The following is a 13,943-nucleotide window of genomic DNA, read 5'->3' on the forward strand; positions in this document are numbered from 1 at the left end:
CAAACAAACTTTTCTGAAAAATTGGCAGGCTGATTTTAAAATTTATGTCATAGGCAAGGGATCTAGAACAGAACAAAACAAATTTTTAACAAAATGTAAGAGTACTTACATTATCTGATTTAAGACCTATAAAACCACAGTAATCAAAACAAGTGGTATTGCCATGAGAACAGAAATATGCATCAATGGAACAGAATAAGGTCTAGAAATAGATTCACACTTACATGATCAGTTGAATTTTTCATAAAGTTGCCAAAGTAATTTGGTGCTTCAACAACTGGATACCCATATGGAAAAAAACTATTAAATGTCTAGAAAAGAACATAGGAGAAATCTTTGTGACATTGGGTTATGCAAAGATTCCTTAAACAGAACACGAAAAGTAAAAACTATTAAAAAAGAAGTAATAAAATGGACTTCAGCAAAATAAAAAATGTTCACTGTTCAAAAACTACTGATAAGAAAATGAAAAGGCAAGCCACAGATTAGGAGAAACGTATTTGCAAAACATATATCTGACAAAAGGCTTGACTAAAGAATATAAGGAGCTATTCAACTCAATTATAAGAAAAACGTCCAATATAAAAATGAACAAAAGATTTGTACAGAGCCTTCACAAAGAAGATATACAAATGGCCAATAAGCACATGAAAAGACGTTATACATCACCAGTCATCAGGGAAATGCAAATTAAAACCACAATGAGATACCATTACACACCCTCTAAAATGGAATAATGAAATGAAAACTTAAGTCCGCACAAAGACAACCCAAATGTCCATCAAATGGAGAACGGATAAATAATAGGGGTATATTCGTAGTATGAAATGCTATTCAACTATAAAAAGGAAAGAATTATGTACACTTTACAAATTCTCCTAATCTCATCAAACCATAATTTATTTATCCACAAAACAATGATAATACTTTTGTCACAGAACTAGGATGAAGGATGAATGTGATAAAGTACATTAAAATGCCTATTCTTGACTTTGTGGGGAGAAGGGTGGGAAGGAAGAAAATATATTGTAAATACACATAACATAGATGAAACTCAAAACCATTATGCTAAGTTTCAGCACTCAGTCAAATACCAAAGACTACATTCATTCATAGAAAATTCTAGAAGAGGCAAAACTATAGTGACAGAAATTATAGGAAACTATGGTTGCTTGAGACTGGGAGTCAGGAAAAGGGATTGACTGCAAAAGGGCAGGAGGGAACTTTTCAGGGTGATAGAGCTATTTCATATCTTGTTTATTGTGGAGATTACGTGACTGCTTGCAATTACCAAAATTTATCAAACTGCATATTTAAAACAAATGAATGTATTGTATTATATCTCAATAAAGCAAAGAAATTAATAAAATATTGATTTTTATTAATTTTTAAATAATATTTAATTTATTAATCCCATTCCTGAGATTCTAAATGAATTGGTGTTGGAGGAAATTGAAGATTGGACAGTCTTAATAACCCTCAGGTTATTCTACCCTTTTTTTTTTAGCTGAGCCATCCTGCCACCTGTTGGTGGCTCAGCGGCAGCTCAGCTCAGGCCAGGAATTGAACCAGTGTCCCTGTTGCTCAGAGCTCGCACTCTCTTTTTTTTAAAGATTTCTATTGGGGAATTGGGGGAAGGGGAACAGACAAGTTGCTGTCCTTTTGTTCTTCAGTCTAGTTGTGGAGGACGTTGCTTCCTGGCCCATGTTGGTATTATCATTGCGCTCTTCCCGGGCGAGGCAGATCAGTCGCCAGCCTCTGGACGGCCAGTCACGGCAGCTCTTGGCAGCTCACACCGGTTACCAGCCACTCACGCTGGCTGCCGGCCACACACATGGTAGCTTATGGCAGCCCACTGCAGCAGGGGTTGCAGCCTATGCCGTTGCCAGAGATTCATGGCAGCCCAGATCCAGGTCGAGCTGTTGTTCACCATGTTAGCTGTAGAGGGCAGTGTCACTGGCCCTCATGTGGGATCCGAACTGGGTCCCTGCTGCTCAGAGCTGGCATCCCACGCCAGCTTTTAACCAACGTGCCACTCGGCAGGCTCAGAGCTCGCACTCTTGAGCGAGCTCTTAACCAACTGAGCCACTTGGCCAGCCCCCCTCAGGTTATTCTAATTTGGAGTCAGGAAAACTCTTGCATTCGAGGAAACAAGCCTAGCGGAAAAGGTACTCAAAGGAAGGGTCCATTTTTTCTGTGTTCACACCTTCAGCACTCAAAATTGCAGGCCCCACCCTTGCCCAGGCTTTTCCAGGCTATGCTCCTTCTTCTGGCTCCACTATTTCCATTCTCCTCCCTCCTCCAAACTCCCAGCCCTTTCATGCTAACTTCAGATAACCCTGAAGAAAGCAAGGGAGAAGGCAGTTCACACTGAAGTGTGAATCACTGACAGTGAAAATTTATATTTCCACAGAGGCTGCTTGTTCATCTAAAGAAACTTTTTAAAAAGCAGAGCTCCTGGCAGCATCACCTCAGAGTTGTCTTCCCACCACTCTTCCTTTGGGTAAGGGTAGTCCTACTTTAAAATGGGATGAAGGTAAGGTCTAAAGAGTTCAGGTGGAGTACTAGTCATTCACTCATTCACCATTCATTCATTCATTCTCTCAATGGACACGTACTAAGCACTGACTCTGTTTGGCACCATATTTAGGGGCTGTGGCAGTTGGAGACGTAAGAGATGCCAGCTGGCGGGAGCCAGGATTTCCTCAAAAAGCCGTGGAATGAATTCCAGTGTGGTATGCCCAGTGCTGAGACCAAGGCAAATCCCTCTGTAGAGAAGCATGCCTATCTGGACCTGGGGAAGACAAGGCTTCAGAGAGCAAGACATAGGTGAGAGCTAGGGTTTGACAGGCAAAAAGGATCTCACCAGGTAAAGGAGGAGGCAGCGTGGCAACAGAAGACATAAGAGACCAAGGAATAACAGAGAGAATGCTGAAGCATCTTGTGTGGCTGTATCAAAGAGGGCACAGGGAGAATGGAGGTCGGGGAGCCAGCGGAGGAAAGCAGGGACTGACACTAGGACCTACTGCACATATTTTTGTCAGGATGTTATCCTAAGAAGCAGGAGCAAGGGAGACAGACAAGAAGGGAAAGCCAATAGAGAGCTCATTTTCGATTGGCTACCACTGTGAACAGCTGGGCTCACTCCCTTTGGAGACCACTGGAGCAACCATGCAGAGTATGCCTCAGAAATGCCCTTCAAAGACAGGCACTTGGGGCACTTATTAACCAGCTCCCAATTTCACTGGCCATGAAATACGCCTAGGGGTGTTAATTTCCCCCATAGAAACTTCCACCTGGGATGCCCTTGAGAGCTCTGTGACTGAGAAAAACCCTGGTGCAGAAAAGTGGAGAGTAGTAGGGGTTGGCACTTGATGTGAGACCCTGGCAACCTATGGTAACCGTCCACTATAGCAGCAGCAGAAATCCAAGATGGCATGGGACTATAAAAGGCATCTGCTCGGGCCGGCCGAGTGGCGCGATGGTTAAGAACTGGCTTGGGATGCCAGAGGGCCCCGGTTCGGATCCCACATATGAGGGCCAGTGACACTGCCCTCTACAGCTAAGATGGCTGAACAACAGCTCAACCTGGAGCTGGGGTGCCGTGAGTCGCCGGCGACGGCGTGGGCTGCAGTCCCTGTGGCAGTGGATTGCCATGGCTACCGTGTGTGGCCAGCAGCTACCGTGTGTGGCCAGCAGCCAGTGTGAGCGGCCAGCAGCCGCAGTGAGCGGCCGTCCAGAAGCCGGCGACTGATCTGCCTCGCCAGAGAAGAGCGCAATGATGGTGCCAACTTGGGCCAGTGAAGCAACATCCTCCACAACTAGATTGAAGAACAAAAAACGACAGCAACTTGTCTGTTCCCCTTTCCCCAATTCCCCAGCACTGTTCCCATCCCCCCAATTCCCCAATAAAAAAATCTTAAAAAAAAAAAAGGCATCTGCTCAGAGGGTGACTCAGATTAGGGAGCTGAATGGGTGCAGCAAAGAGAATAAATTCAGGAAATGAGGTTGGAGAAGTAGGCTGAAGTTAGAGGACCCATTGTGAAGATTCTGATATTCCAGGCTACAAAGTTTAAACTTTATTTTCCAGGCCCTGGCACCTAGTAGGTGCTCAACAAATATTTATTGAACTGAATGAATAAATGCTAATGGCAGACATGCCTGGGCCAAGTCTTTACAAAGCTACTGGACTTTAGAATCCAGCAGATTGACTGTGTGAGTGACCTCGAACCTCTTTGGTCTTTCATTTCTCTCTCTTTCTGAAGTGACAACAATAATACCTTCTTTACAGGGTTGTTATGAGGAATTAGATGCAATCAAAGATGTCTGGCAACTAGAAGTGTGGACTCAATAAATGTCAGCCACTCTATCTCTGCCCTCATGATGACCCAAAGCCAAGTAATAAAACTGAACTATCCACCAGCTAAATACAATGAAGTTTGCTCCTGGGATCTGTTTACAGAAGATATATGCTGGCATTTCCAGCTATATTGGTCCTCGTGGAAAAAATTAGTGGTATTGGTAACAACTTCCTTGGACCAAAAGGGAATCATACTGCTGCTTTAATTAAAGGACAGAGTTGAAACTATCCTCCCAAGGAACTTACATATTCAGAGATTGATGCTTATAGTAACTTATTGTGTGTGTGTGTGTGTGTGTATGTGTGTGTGTGTGTGTGTGTGTTTAAATATACACATTGAAACATCTTCCAATCAATATGCTGTTGACTGAAGCCATCCATCCCTGCTGTGTTGCCCTTCCTCATTCCGAAGAAATTGTAACAGAGGCCAAGGTGCTTGTTGACTTGGCTTAATGAAATACCCTGCATTAGCTGCTGTAGGCTGGGAGCTCCTCAGTCCTTCCCAGTGGACAAAGGAGATTGTGGTGGCCTCTGGGGAGGCTGGGTCGGTCTCTTCAAAATATGAAGATAAGGTGGGAGAGAATGTTTGAGGAACTAGGTGAAGAATTGAGAAATTACACAAGCTGGGGAATACTCAATTAATGTATCTTAAAATATATCCATTCCCCCATAGCAGTCAGGTGAAAAGACAAACACTGTGATGAGTCATACCAGTGGCACAACAAATTTAAAAAAAAAAAAAAAGAAGAAGGGATATTGGGAAAATGAGTAAACACAGACTTTGTCAAGGAAAGAAATTCTGGAGTTGAGAAGCCGCTGTGGGAAGCAAACCTGCTCCCTGTCTGGAGTGATTCTCAGTTGGAGAAGCCAAGTAGGAATTGCAGGATGGGGAATTCCTTCATTTGTCTGTTCATTCATTCATTCATTCATTCATTCATTCATTCATTCATTCATTTCCTTCATTCAACAATCATTTATCTATCACATTCTGCAAGAAGCAACAGGAACACAAAAATGGAAGACACAATCCCTGCCCTTGAGGGGTCCTGAAAGTAGGGGAAACAAAAGATGTCACTAATAATTATAAGAAAATGGGACAAGGGCAAAGATAAAGACATGTACAAGATAAAGACATAAAGAAGAGGGAGAGGGGCCAGAAAGGTAGGGGTGCTTTAGCTGGGTCTTAAAGGAGGATTAGAATCCCCCAGGGCAGCAGGGAGTTGTGCCCATGTGCAGGAAGAGGTGTTCCAAGGAAAAGGCACTCATCAAGAGTGAGGCATCTTTGTGGGACAGCATGAAGTTGGTAAGGCTAATTAATGCACAGGTGGAAGGCAGAGAAGTTGGTAGAGACCCAATGTGGGAGGACCTCCTGTGTCATGCAGAGGAGTCTGGGCTCCATCCTGTAGGTGATGGGGAATCACTGAAGGGTTTGGAGCAAAAGCATGGCACGATCTCATTTGTGGTTAAGATCTTCCTGGTAGCTTCCCAATATCCGCCTTGAGGAATGGATTGAAAGGGATTGAAAGCAAACTGGAGCAAGGTGGTCTGTTCAAACGGTTCAGGTGAGAGGCAAGTGGCAGGGAGCTGGAGAGAAAAGGTGGCTGGGTTAGCTTTAGTCCCCAAAGGGCATTGAGGACAGCGATGAATTTCCAGCGGTCAAATCACTTAGTTTCTTAGAGTATCAATTTCCTCATCCTTAAAATGAAGGAAATGTGAATCAAGGACAAGGTCTCCCCTTGCGGCTAGCACAAGCCAAATTATCAGAACCTCTCTCTGCAGACAATAGGACCTCACCCAACACCCCGGAGAAGTGTGGTGCAGCCAGGTGTGGAGTGGAGGGGAGAAGTGTGGTGCAGCCAGGTGTGGAGTGGATGGTGAAGAGGGAGTCCCCCATCACCCCACCCGGAGGGCCAGCCCAGGTGCCTGTACCCAGCTCCTCCTTTCTTTTCCTTCTTAGGTGAACTGTTGAGGCCACAAAGAGGAAGTGGACTGGAGGGTCCTCTTAGACACCCAAATATCTAAGGCACCTATTGTCATGCTTTAATTCAGTCACACGGGAGTATATCACAGGGGCCTCTAAGCATAGCCATTTGGAGCTGTCAAACTTTATTTTTCCCCCTGAAAAGCTCTAGTGAGCAGTGGAGAGAAGGCTTTAAAGGGAACCAGAAAACCCAAAGTTTTATCCTCATCTTTGGATTAAATAGCTCCATGATTTTGATCAAGTTAGTTCAAAGTGCTCAATAAATCTCGGCGAGGGACAAACCCTGAGGGTCAGCCGACCTCTTCCTTCCACACTTGCCCTCGCCGCCGCGCCACATCGCCTCTCCCCGACCTTTTCTTCTTGGTCCAAGGCGTCGCCCTGACCCTGGGTAGGGGAGGCAGCGGAGAGCCGGCTGGAGGAAGGTTGGCCCGGGGCCCATGCGCCCCCGCGCGCTCCCTCACGGGGGCTCCAGCTTCTCAGGGCCGCGCGGCCCCGCGCTCTGGTGCAGGGAGCCCGCTCTGCGGCGGAGCTGCGCAGCCCGACTGGCCAGGAAGGAGCCAGCAGGGCCTACAGCGGCCAGCTCCGGGGGTTGACTGCACGCAGGCCCGCCCCTCCGCCGCCCTCTCCCAGGCTCCCCGCCGCCAGCGCAGCTCCAAGGCGCGCCTGCAGGGCCTTGGCCGGGCGCCACCGAGGCTCCGCCCCCGCCGCGGCTCTACAGACGCGGGAGCCCGCGGGGCACCCGGCCCGGTAGTAGGAGCTGCAGACCCGGCTGGCTCAGCGGGTCCTGCTCCGGGCGGACCCAGGGCCCCTAGACGCCCGCCTCCGCTGCGGGTAGCCTCTTACGTCAGGGAGGCGAAACCAAGAAGAAGGGAAAAAAAAAAAAAGCACGAGGGCGGAAGGGGAAAAACTTTATTTTTTCTCTCATTCTCTTCGGGGGCTGAAGTGGAGGACAGGCTACTGCGCCAGCGCGGGGCTTCTGGGAAAGAACCAGCACGACCCCAGCTCGCTGCGCGCCGAGGAGCTGGGCCCTGGAGTCCCGAAGGGGCGCCCGGCATGTGGGACCCTCAGGACTTTGAGCGCCACTGGCAGGCCGAGTTCCCCGGGGAGGAGGCGCCAGTCATGCGGCTGGACTCGGTGCTAGACATGGAGCAGGAGCTGGAGCGCTGCAAGCTGAACCTAAAGCGGCTGCAACAGGTGTTGGCAGAGGAGAAGTTTAAAGTCTTCTACCTGCAGGCGGCCCTGGCCGGGGAGAAGCCGGAGCTCGGCTGCGGGCGCCGGGAAGCTTCGGCAGAGGAACCGGCGCCTGTAGCGCCGGAGTCGGCGCAGCCACCGCGTGAGGAGGAAGGCTCAGCAGGCGGCGGCGGAGACCCCCTGGGTCTCGCGCGTCTTGACCCAGAGGTGGCCGCCAAGGCCGAGACTTCTCCGTACGTGTGCATGGACCTTCCCACCTGGCCCGGGGCGGCGGGGGCCGGGGGAGCCGTGCGCAGCTTGACCGCCGCGATCCACCACCAGCTGCTGCAGCCTCGCCTCCTCTTCAGGCCCCGGGAAGACTGTGCACCCCCCGGTCACGATGGCACAATTCCCAGCACCCCGGGAGAGGAGCGGTCCTCTGGGACCCGCGCGGGGCGGGGCTCGGAGGAGGGCGAGCCGGACGCCTCCGGGGCGGACGATGGGGGCGACAGCAGTGACCACGACTTCGAGATGGTGGATTTGAATGAGAAATTCGTCCTAGGCCACTTGCTCGTGGCCCCCTGCCGGTTCGGGACTCGCGATGAGTCCGAAAAGCCGGCGCGGGCGTGCAGCCCCCATCGCTGGATGAACCTGATCCCTGGGGGCCGGCGGCAGCAGCGCCAGAGCCGAGACCTAGAGCAGTTGGAGTCGGAGGCCAAGGACGGGAGGGGCTCGCCTCTAGCAGTGGATGAGCCCCCACGGCGCGGGGCCCGCGAGCACCTCCCACCGTGGCGGCGCAAGAGGTTCTTGAGGGTGCCGGAGCGAGACTCACCCAGTCACAGCTCGCCGGAGAGAGGCAGTGACTGCAGCCGCAACAGTTCGGACCACGAAGACGGCTGCTCTGCAGGTAGGCTCACCCTTCTCTAGATCCTAGCCCTCGCGCATCCCGGGGCACTGCTGGCCGCCTCCTGCACCCCCCCCATCCCTGGCACACTTTGGTCCTGTTTAACCTCAGCCTTCTGGTTTGAAGGGAGATAAGATTTACGTGCTTACCCTCAAGACACTTGTGGAACTTAAAAAAAAAGATAGTGCAATCTTAAAGATTTCAGCTTAGGCGAATTTATGAAAATAAGCATTATGGCGATGGCAGGAAGGTGATGGAACGATGCGCTTGGCTAGACCATGGAGGGAATCTTGCGCTGAGGCCTCAGCCTTTCTGCTCTGACTATTGCAACATTATCGGTTCTGGCCCCTTGCAACCAACCCATCCTCCACAGGTCGGCCAGATTCCTTTGGGCCCGCACCATGCGCCTGTACTGATAGTACCCTGGGCACAAACTCCAGTGGCCCCCGTTTCCCCTGGATTCCTTGATATGGAAGTCTAAATCTTCCACTGAATTTTCTGAACTTATCTCTCATTTTCTCCAGCTTGTTTCGGCGTTTGGGCCAAATTGAAACAGGCTCTCGTTTGGGAAAACGTACATTTTCCTCACTGCCTCCGGCCTTTGCTGACTGGTCCCCTTCCTACAAGGCTGCACTTGATCTGTCAGCTTCCTAGGAGGAGCCTAGGAGCCTGAGTGGGAAGGGAAGGCTTAGAACCATAGAGTCTTCAAGCTGGCCTAGTGCCCAGTGATCATGTCTAATGCAGTGCCTTCATTTGATAAAGGAGTAAACTGAAGCTCAGAAAGATTAAGTGCTTGGTTGGAGAGAGCTGAGACCTCTATTTGGACTTCCTGTCATTTGTTGTTTCTCCTCACATTTGCCCCCTCTTCTAAGAACTAGACCTGGTCTTAGTCATCTTTGAATCCACTTGTAGTGGTCAGCATGGTGCCTTGCACATAGTAAGTGCTCAATAAATATTTCTTGAACAAATGGATGATTGCATTGAACAGGCTGTCTCCCAGCCACCCAGCTCCTCATAGATCAGGACATGGGAATGGGGCTAAGGAGGAAAGGACAGCAATGTGGGGTGGCCTGTGACTACCCCTTTGCTGCCCAAGGGAGTATCAGCGTCTCCTCAGCCATAGAGAAAGCATAACTTGGCGTCTGGGTAGTTTAAGCTGTGACCGGAAACATCATATGCTTTCCTGCTAAGTGAAGGAAGAAAAAAAAAAAAAAAGAAATCACTGATGCTGGGATTGTTCCAAAATCTCCATTATTAGATCTTATCTGGGTAAGTTTGCATTTGAATGAAAAACTGTCTACTTTGCTAAAAGCACATTTGGAAGGTCCATCCAGTCATCTGTTATGATCAATTACACTTATTCATTAGAAGAAATTGGCTGCTTTTCCCATAGGTCATGCTTTTGCCACCCATGCTAGTAACATTTTTTATGTGCCCCTTTAACTTAAAGGAAGAGTCTGAAGATTTCTAGTGCCAAGTTCCAAATGGAGGCTGCCCGAGTGGCCCAGATGTGCTTCAGAGCTGGCTCCAATCCCATCTCCTCTCAGGCCCACATCAATCACTTTGCCAGGTGTGCCTAATGCACTGGATTTCCCCCAGGGAGTGACTTTTATTTCTGTGAGCTGTCTCCTCTCTTCTTAAGGGCATTGTAGCACCTAGAGCATCTTGATGCCAATTAGGAACTACTGTTCCCTCTCGTCTAACAATTTGCAAAAGGTGCCCCCTCTGGGTGGATCAATGATAAAAAAGATTCTCTTTTTCCTGGACTGCAGACTCCAGCCAAAGCACATGGTTGGCATTCATGGCTTTGGCCAGCGGTGACCAGGCTGTATGTCCGGCCCCATTCCAGGACCTCTTTGCAGGGCAAGCTTTGTAGCAGGGCTGCATATGGGCACCCTGCCGCCTGTCTCCAAAACCTCCCCAGTGATGAAGTGAATGGGTGGTGGACATGCACGTGCATACATGTATGCACACACATCCACACACTCCTATACATGTGCACACATGTGCACATGGTCACATGCATGTGCACATGGGCATACAATTTAGGAGAAAGAGCATGGTCACATACATGTGCACATGGGCATACAATTTAGGAGAAAGAGCCTGAAGACATACAGAGAGTCACTAGAGCAGAGGGATTAAGGGCAGGTGTTTTCACACTGTGGGTAACAGCCCACTGAAATTAGTGTGGTGAGTCATGAAAGCATGGTCAGGCCTTCCTTGGCTACCCTTGGCTGTCCCTGCTTCCTTTTCTCCATCTCACTCACCAAATTACCACCTCGGATGGTATAATTTTGCATGTGGATCTTATTCATCTTTTTCTCCAGTAAAACGCAAGCTCCAAGAGGGTAAGGATTTTTGTCTGTTTCATCCACTGACTTAGCCCCAAAGCCTAGAACAGTGTCCAACGCATATGAGGTATTCCGTACATATTTGTTGAATGATGTATTTTTCAAATGGGATGGCATAGGATAGAAAACATCTGGAGTGCATTGCACATGGTAATGGTGAATATTACTCTGTTTAAAACTTTGTTTCAATCATGTATAAATGTGTGATGTAGAATGGGTCCTGACGTAGGATGTGTTTCTTGGTGTGGGTTGGACAAACAGCTTTGAAAACGCTGATAAAGACTATGGGCTCCGAAGCTAGACTGCTTATGTGACCTTGGGAAAGGTTATTCGAATTTTCTGTATCTCAGTTTCCTCATCTGTAAAATGAGGCTGATAAACACTGCTTACCTCACTCTGTTGATATGAAGAGTAAATGGGATAGTATTTCTAAAGGGCTTTGAACAGGTCCTGGCACATAGCAAACATCCAAAGTGTTTACTAACCATGACTACAGGTTATTTTGAGTTGACGCTTCAAAGCTTCCCACTCCCAGATCATTCTGGATCACAGATGGTTTGGTTTCTACGATGCATATGTTTTTCCTGGCCAGGCTCTGACTCTTCCTAGAACCTTCCAGGCAGCACGGCAGGACCCAGGGCAGAGTCTAGTCATCTTAGAACATGAGGCTCTCTTGCTGGGTTGGCCCTCATGTTGTTTCTCCCTCTCTACCAGCGATTATGCCCATTTTCTGTATTCAGTTATCCTTAACTGAAGGTCAGGTTTATCGGGCAGTTCAGGCTTTGCCTTCCTCTCAGGGTTTCAAGGAGAGAGAGCACATAAGACCTCTTTTAAAAAGGCCCAGATACAGAGGTGCTCCCTGCCTGGATAGGGGCTATTTTCTCTTAGATGAGGGGCAGATCCCTGTACCAAGACACATTTTTTTTTTCGATATATAGTAGCCAAATCAGAGTTGAAATAAGTTAGAATCCCCATTCTTTTAGTATCTTCCTTTCAGCACCTCGTAGCCTGGATTGGTACCAGGAAAGACTAGGCCATGTTGCCATGGATGAGAGGGTTGTGGTGTGAATGGGATGGGGGTTGGGGGTTGCAGAGCTAGAATCAGCTGTGTTGGGTCATGTTTGCTATGGAGTCATACCTGTGTCTGTGCCCTGTCTGTGCCTCTCACCAGGTGTGAGGCCGTCGGCAAGCCACTGACCTTTCCCTAGTCTCCGGCTATTAGATGGGAATGACAAGAATAGCTAACACTTACTGAGGGTTTACTTTGTGCCAGCTCCTCTTTTAAGCATTTTACACATATTAATGCATTTATACCACACAACAGCTTCATGAGACGGTCACTATGATTATTTCCATTTTACGTATGAGAATCTTGAGGCCCAGAGAGCTTCAATAACCCTGTCGAAGGTCATCCAGCTTATAAGTGGCACTTAGGATTTGAACCCAGGCAGTCTGACTCCTGAGCCTGTGCTTTCAAATAATAGCACCTACCTCTCAGGATGGTTAAGATGAAATATAATAAAATATTGAAAGAGCTTAACAAAGCATCTAGCACACAGTGCACAATAAGTGCATCCCTGTGTAGTATATATGTGTGTGTGCATGATTATTATTATTTTCTTTATCACTAAAGTCCCCAGCAGACCAGTCCATCTGCTGCTGAGGTCAACCATCATGGCTGCTGTCCTCCCCCATGGGGCTCCTGGGTGGGCCTGGCCTCGCAGGTGAGCAGACCACCTGATGGATTTGAGACCTCTCCTCAGCTGGGTACTTCAGGGCAGCCACAATGCATAACTACATGAGGAGGCCCGTATTTTACCTTTCATGCTGACATGTCTGGGCCACCCCTGCCAGAGAAGTTGAGTGACATGTCCTTCTCGGGGTTTATGCATTCCTTCTGTGGTCTGTGGCATCCGCTAGGCCACACATGCATTTCTTGTAGACCAAAATGCTCTCTTCTAGCAAAACCCAAAGGTGGCTTTCAGGGTCAGGCATCCTTTTGACTGGCAGTGACTATTCCATCTGATAGTATGATTTTAGTTCAGATGATAAAGGAAATATCATTATTATTTTAAATTGGTAGCATTTTCTCCTTGCATTAAACTTTGCTCAGTGGAGAACAAGCAGTCTCCATTTTTGCTGGCCCTTGGAATTCATCCATCCATCCATCCACCCACCCATCCATCCATCCATCCCACTCAACAAGGATTCATTGAGGTCTTACTTCATGCCTCTGTGTGAAGGACTGAGACTGCAAAAGTTGGTGACCTGCCTTTAAGGTTGTCACTGACTCTCTGGCTCCTGAGATAGAAACCATAGGTTTTTAGATAAAGAAACAACTTTCTAGCAGGTAACTTGTTAAATCCTGAAATGGGTGGCTAAGGGCTGTTATTTAGAATCTCAGTGACATTCAAGAGCCTAGAGCAGGAAGAGATCTTAGAGTTGGTTTAATCCTGCCCTCTCCAGACAGATGAGGACCCCAGAGTCCTTAAAAGTAAGCTCAAGTTTACCTGCTCATGACCCCTAAGGCAGGACCTATGAGTCAGATCTAGGCTCTTTCCATTGTATCCTATGGCCTTTTCTTTCCTAGAACTTGAAGCAGAGAACACTAAAGATGTGAGTCCCGTCAGTCACAGTAACAGGAGCAGCAGGCCATCTCATTAAGCTTCATACCCATCTCAGTGGGTAGAAATTATTAGTCCCACTTAATAGGTTAAGGTGCCGAGGCTTGGAGAGGTCCATTTACCCAAAATCCAACAGCTTGTATGGACTCATTTGAACTTGGGTCAGTCTTGCAAAACTGACACTCTTTAACTTCCAGCATTTAATGCTATTCTGGGTCAGCTGTAGAATTCTAGGTTCCTCAATGTGAGAAGCCCTGCCATCAGATTCTGCCAAGCTGCCCGATGGAGACTTTTTATTTCTAATCTTTATGGGAAATGCATTTCCTGCTAGGTACTCATGTTACCTAGTTCATTTGTAACCTGATGGGTTCTCCCCCTCCCCCTTCCCATTAGTAACTAATGAGATTTTTGCTCCAGAAGGAATGTCTTGTGTTCAGGGGATGTGTTTGAATAACTTAATTCAAAGTATTGAATTTTCAGCTGTAGCTGTGATCGAGTAATTTTTATTTTCATTCCCTGTTGTGGAGAGATATTAAAAAATTATTTGAGG

At 48.0% G+C, this 13,943-nt stretch overlaps 1 protein-coding gene across 1 annotated transcript in view; it reads left to right on the forward strand.

Moving 5' to 3' along the window:
- The first annotated feature begins 7,230 nt into the window (after window positions 1-7,230).
- ABR (ABR activator of RhoGEF and GTPase) overlaps window positions 7,231-13,943 on the forward strand; it is a 218,876-nt gene continuing 212,163 nt past the window's right edge. The window contains exon 1 of the mRNA XM_019650398.1: window positions 7,231-8,418. Coding sequence (XP_019505943.1) covers window positions 7,395-8,418 — 1,024 coding nt within the window. The 5' untranslated portion in view covers window positions 7,231-7,394. The remainder of the gene's footprint in view (window positions 8,419-13,943) is intronic.

Source organism: Hipposideros armiger, unplaced genomic scaffold, assembly GCF_001890085.2.
Source record: "Hipposideros armiger isolate ML-2016 unplaced genomic scaffold, ASM189008v1 scaffold_141, whole genome shotgun sequence".
NCBI lineage: Eukaryota > Metazoa > Chordata > Mammalia > Chiroptera > Hipposideridae > Hipposideros > Hipposideros armiger.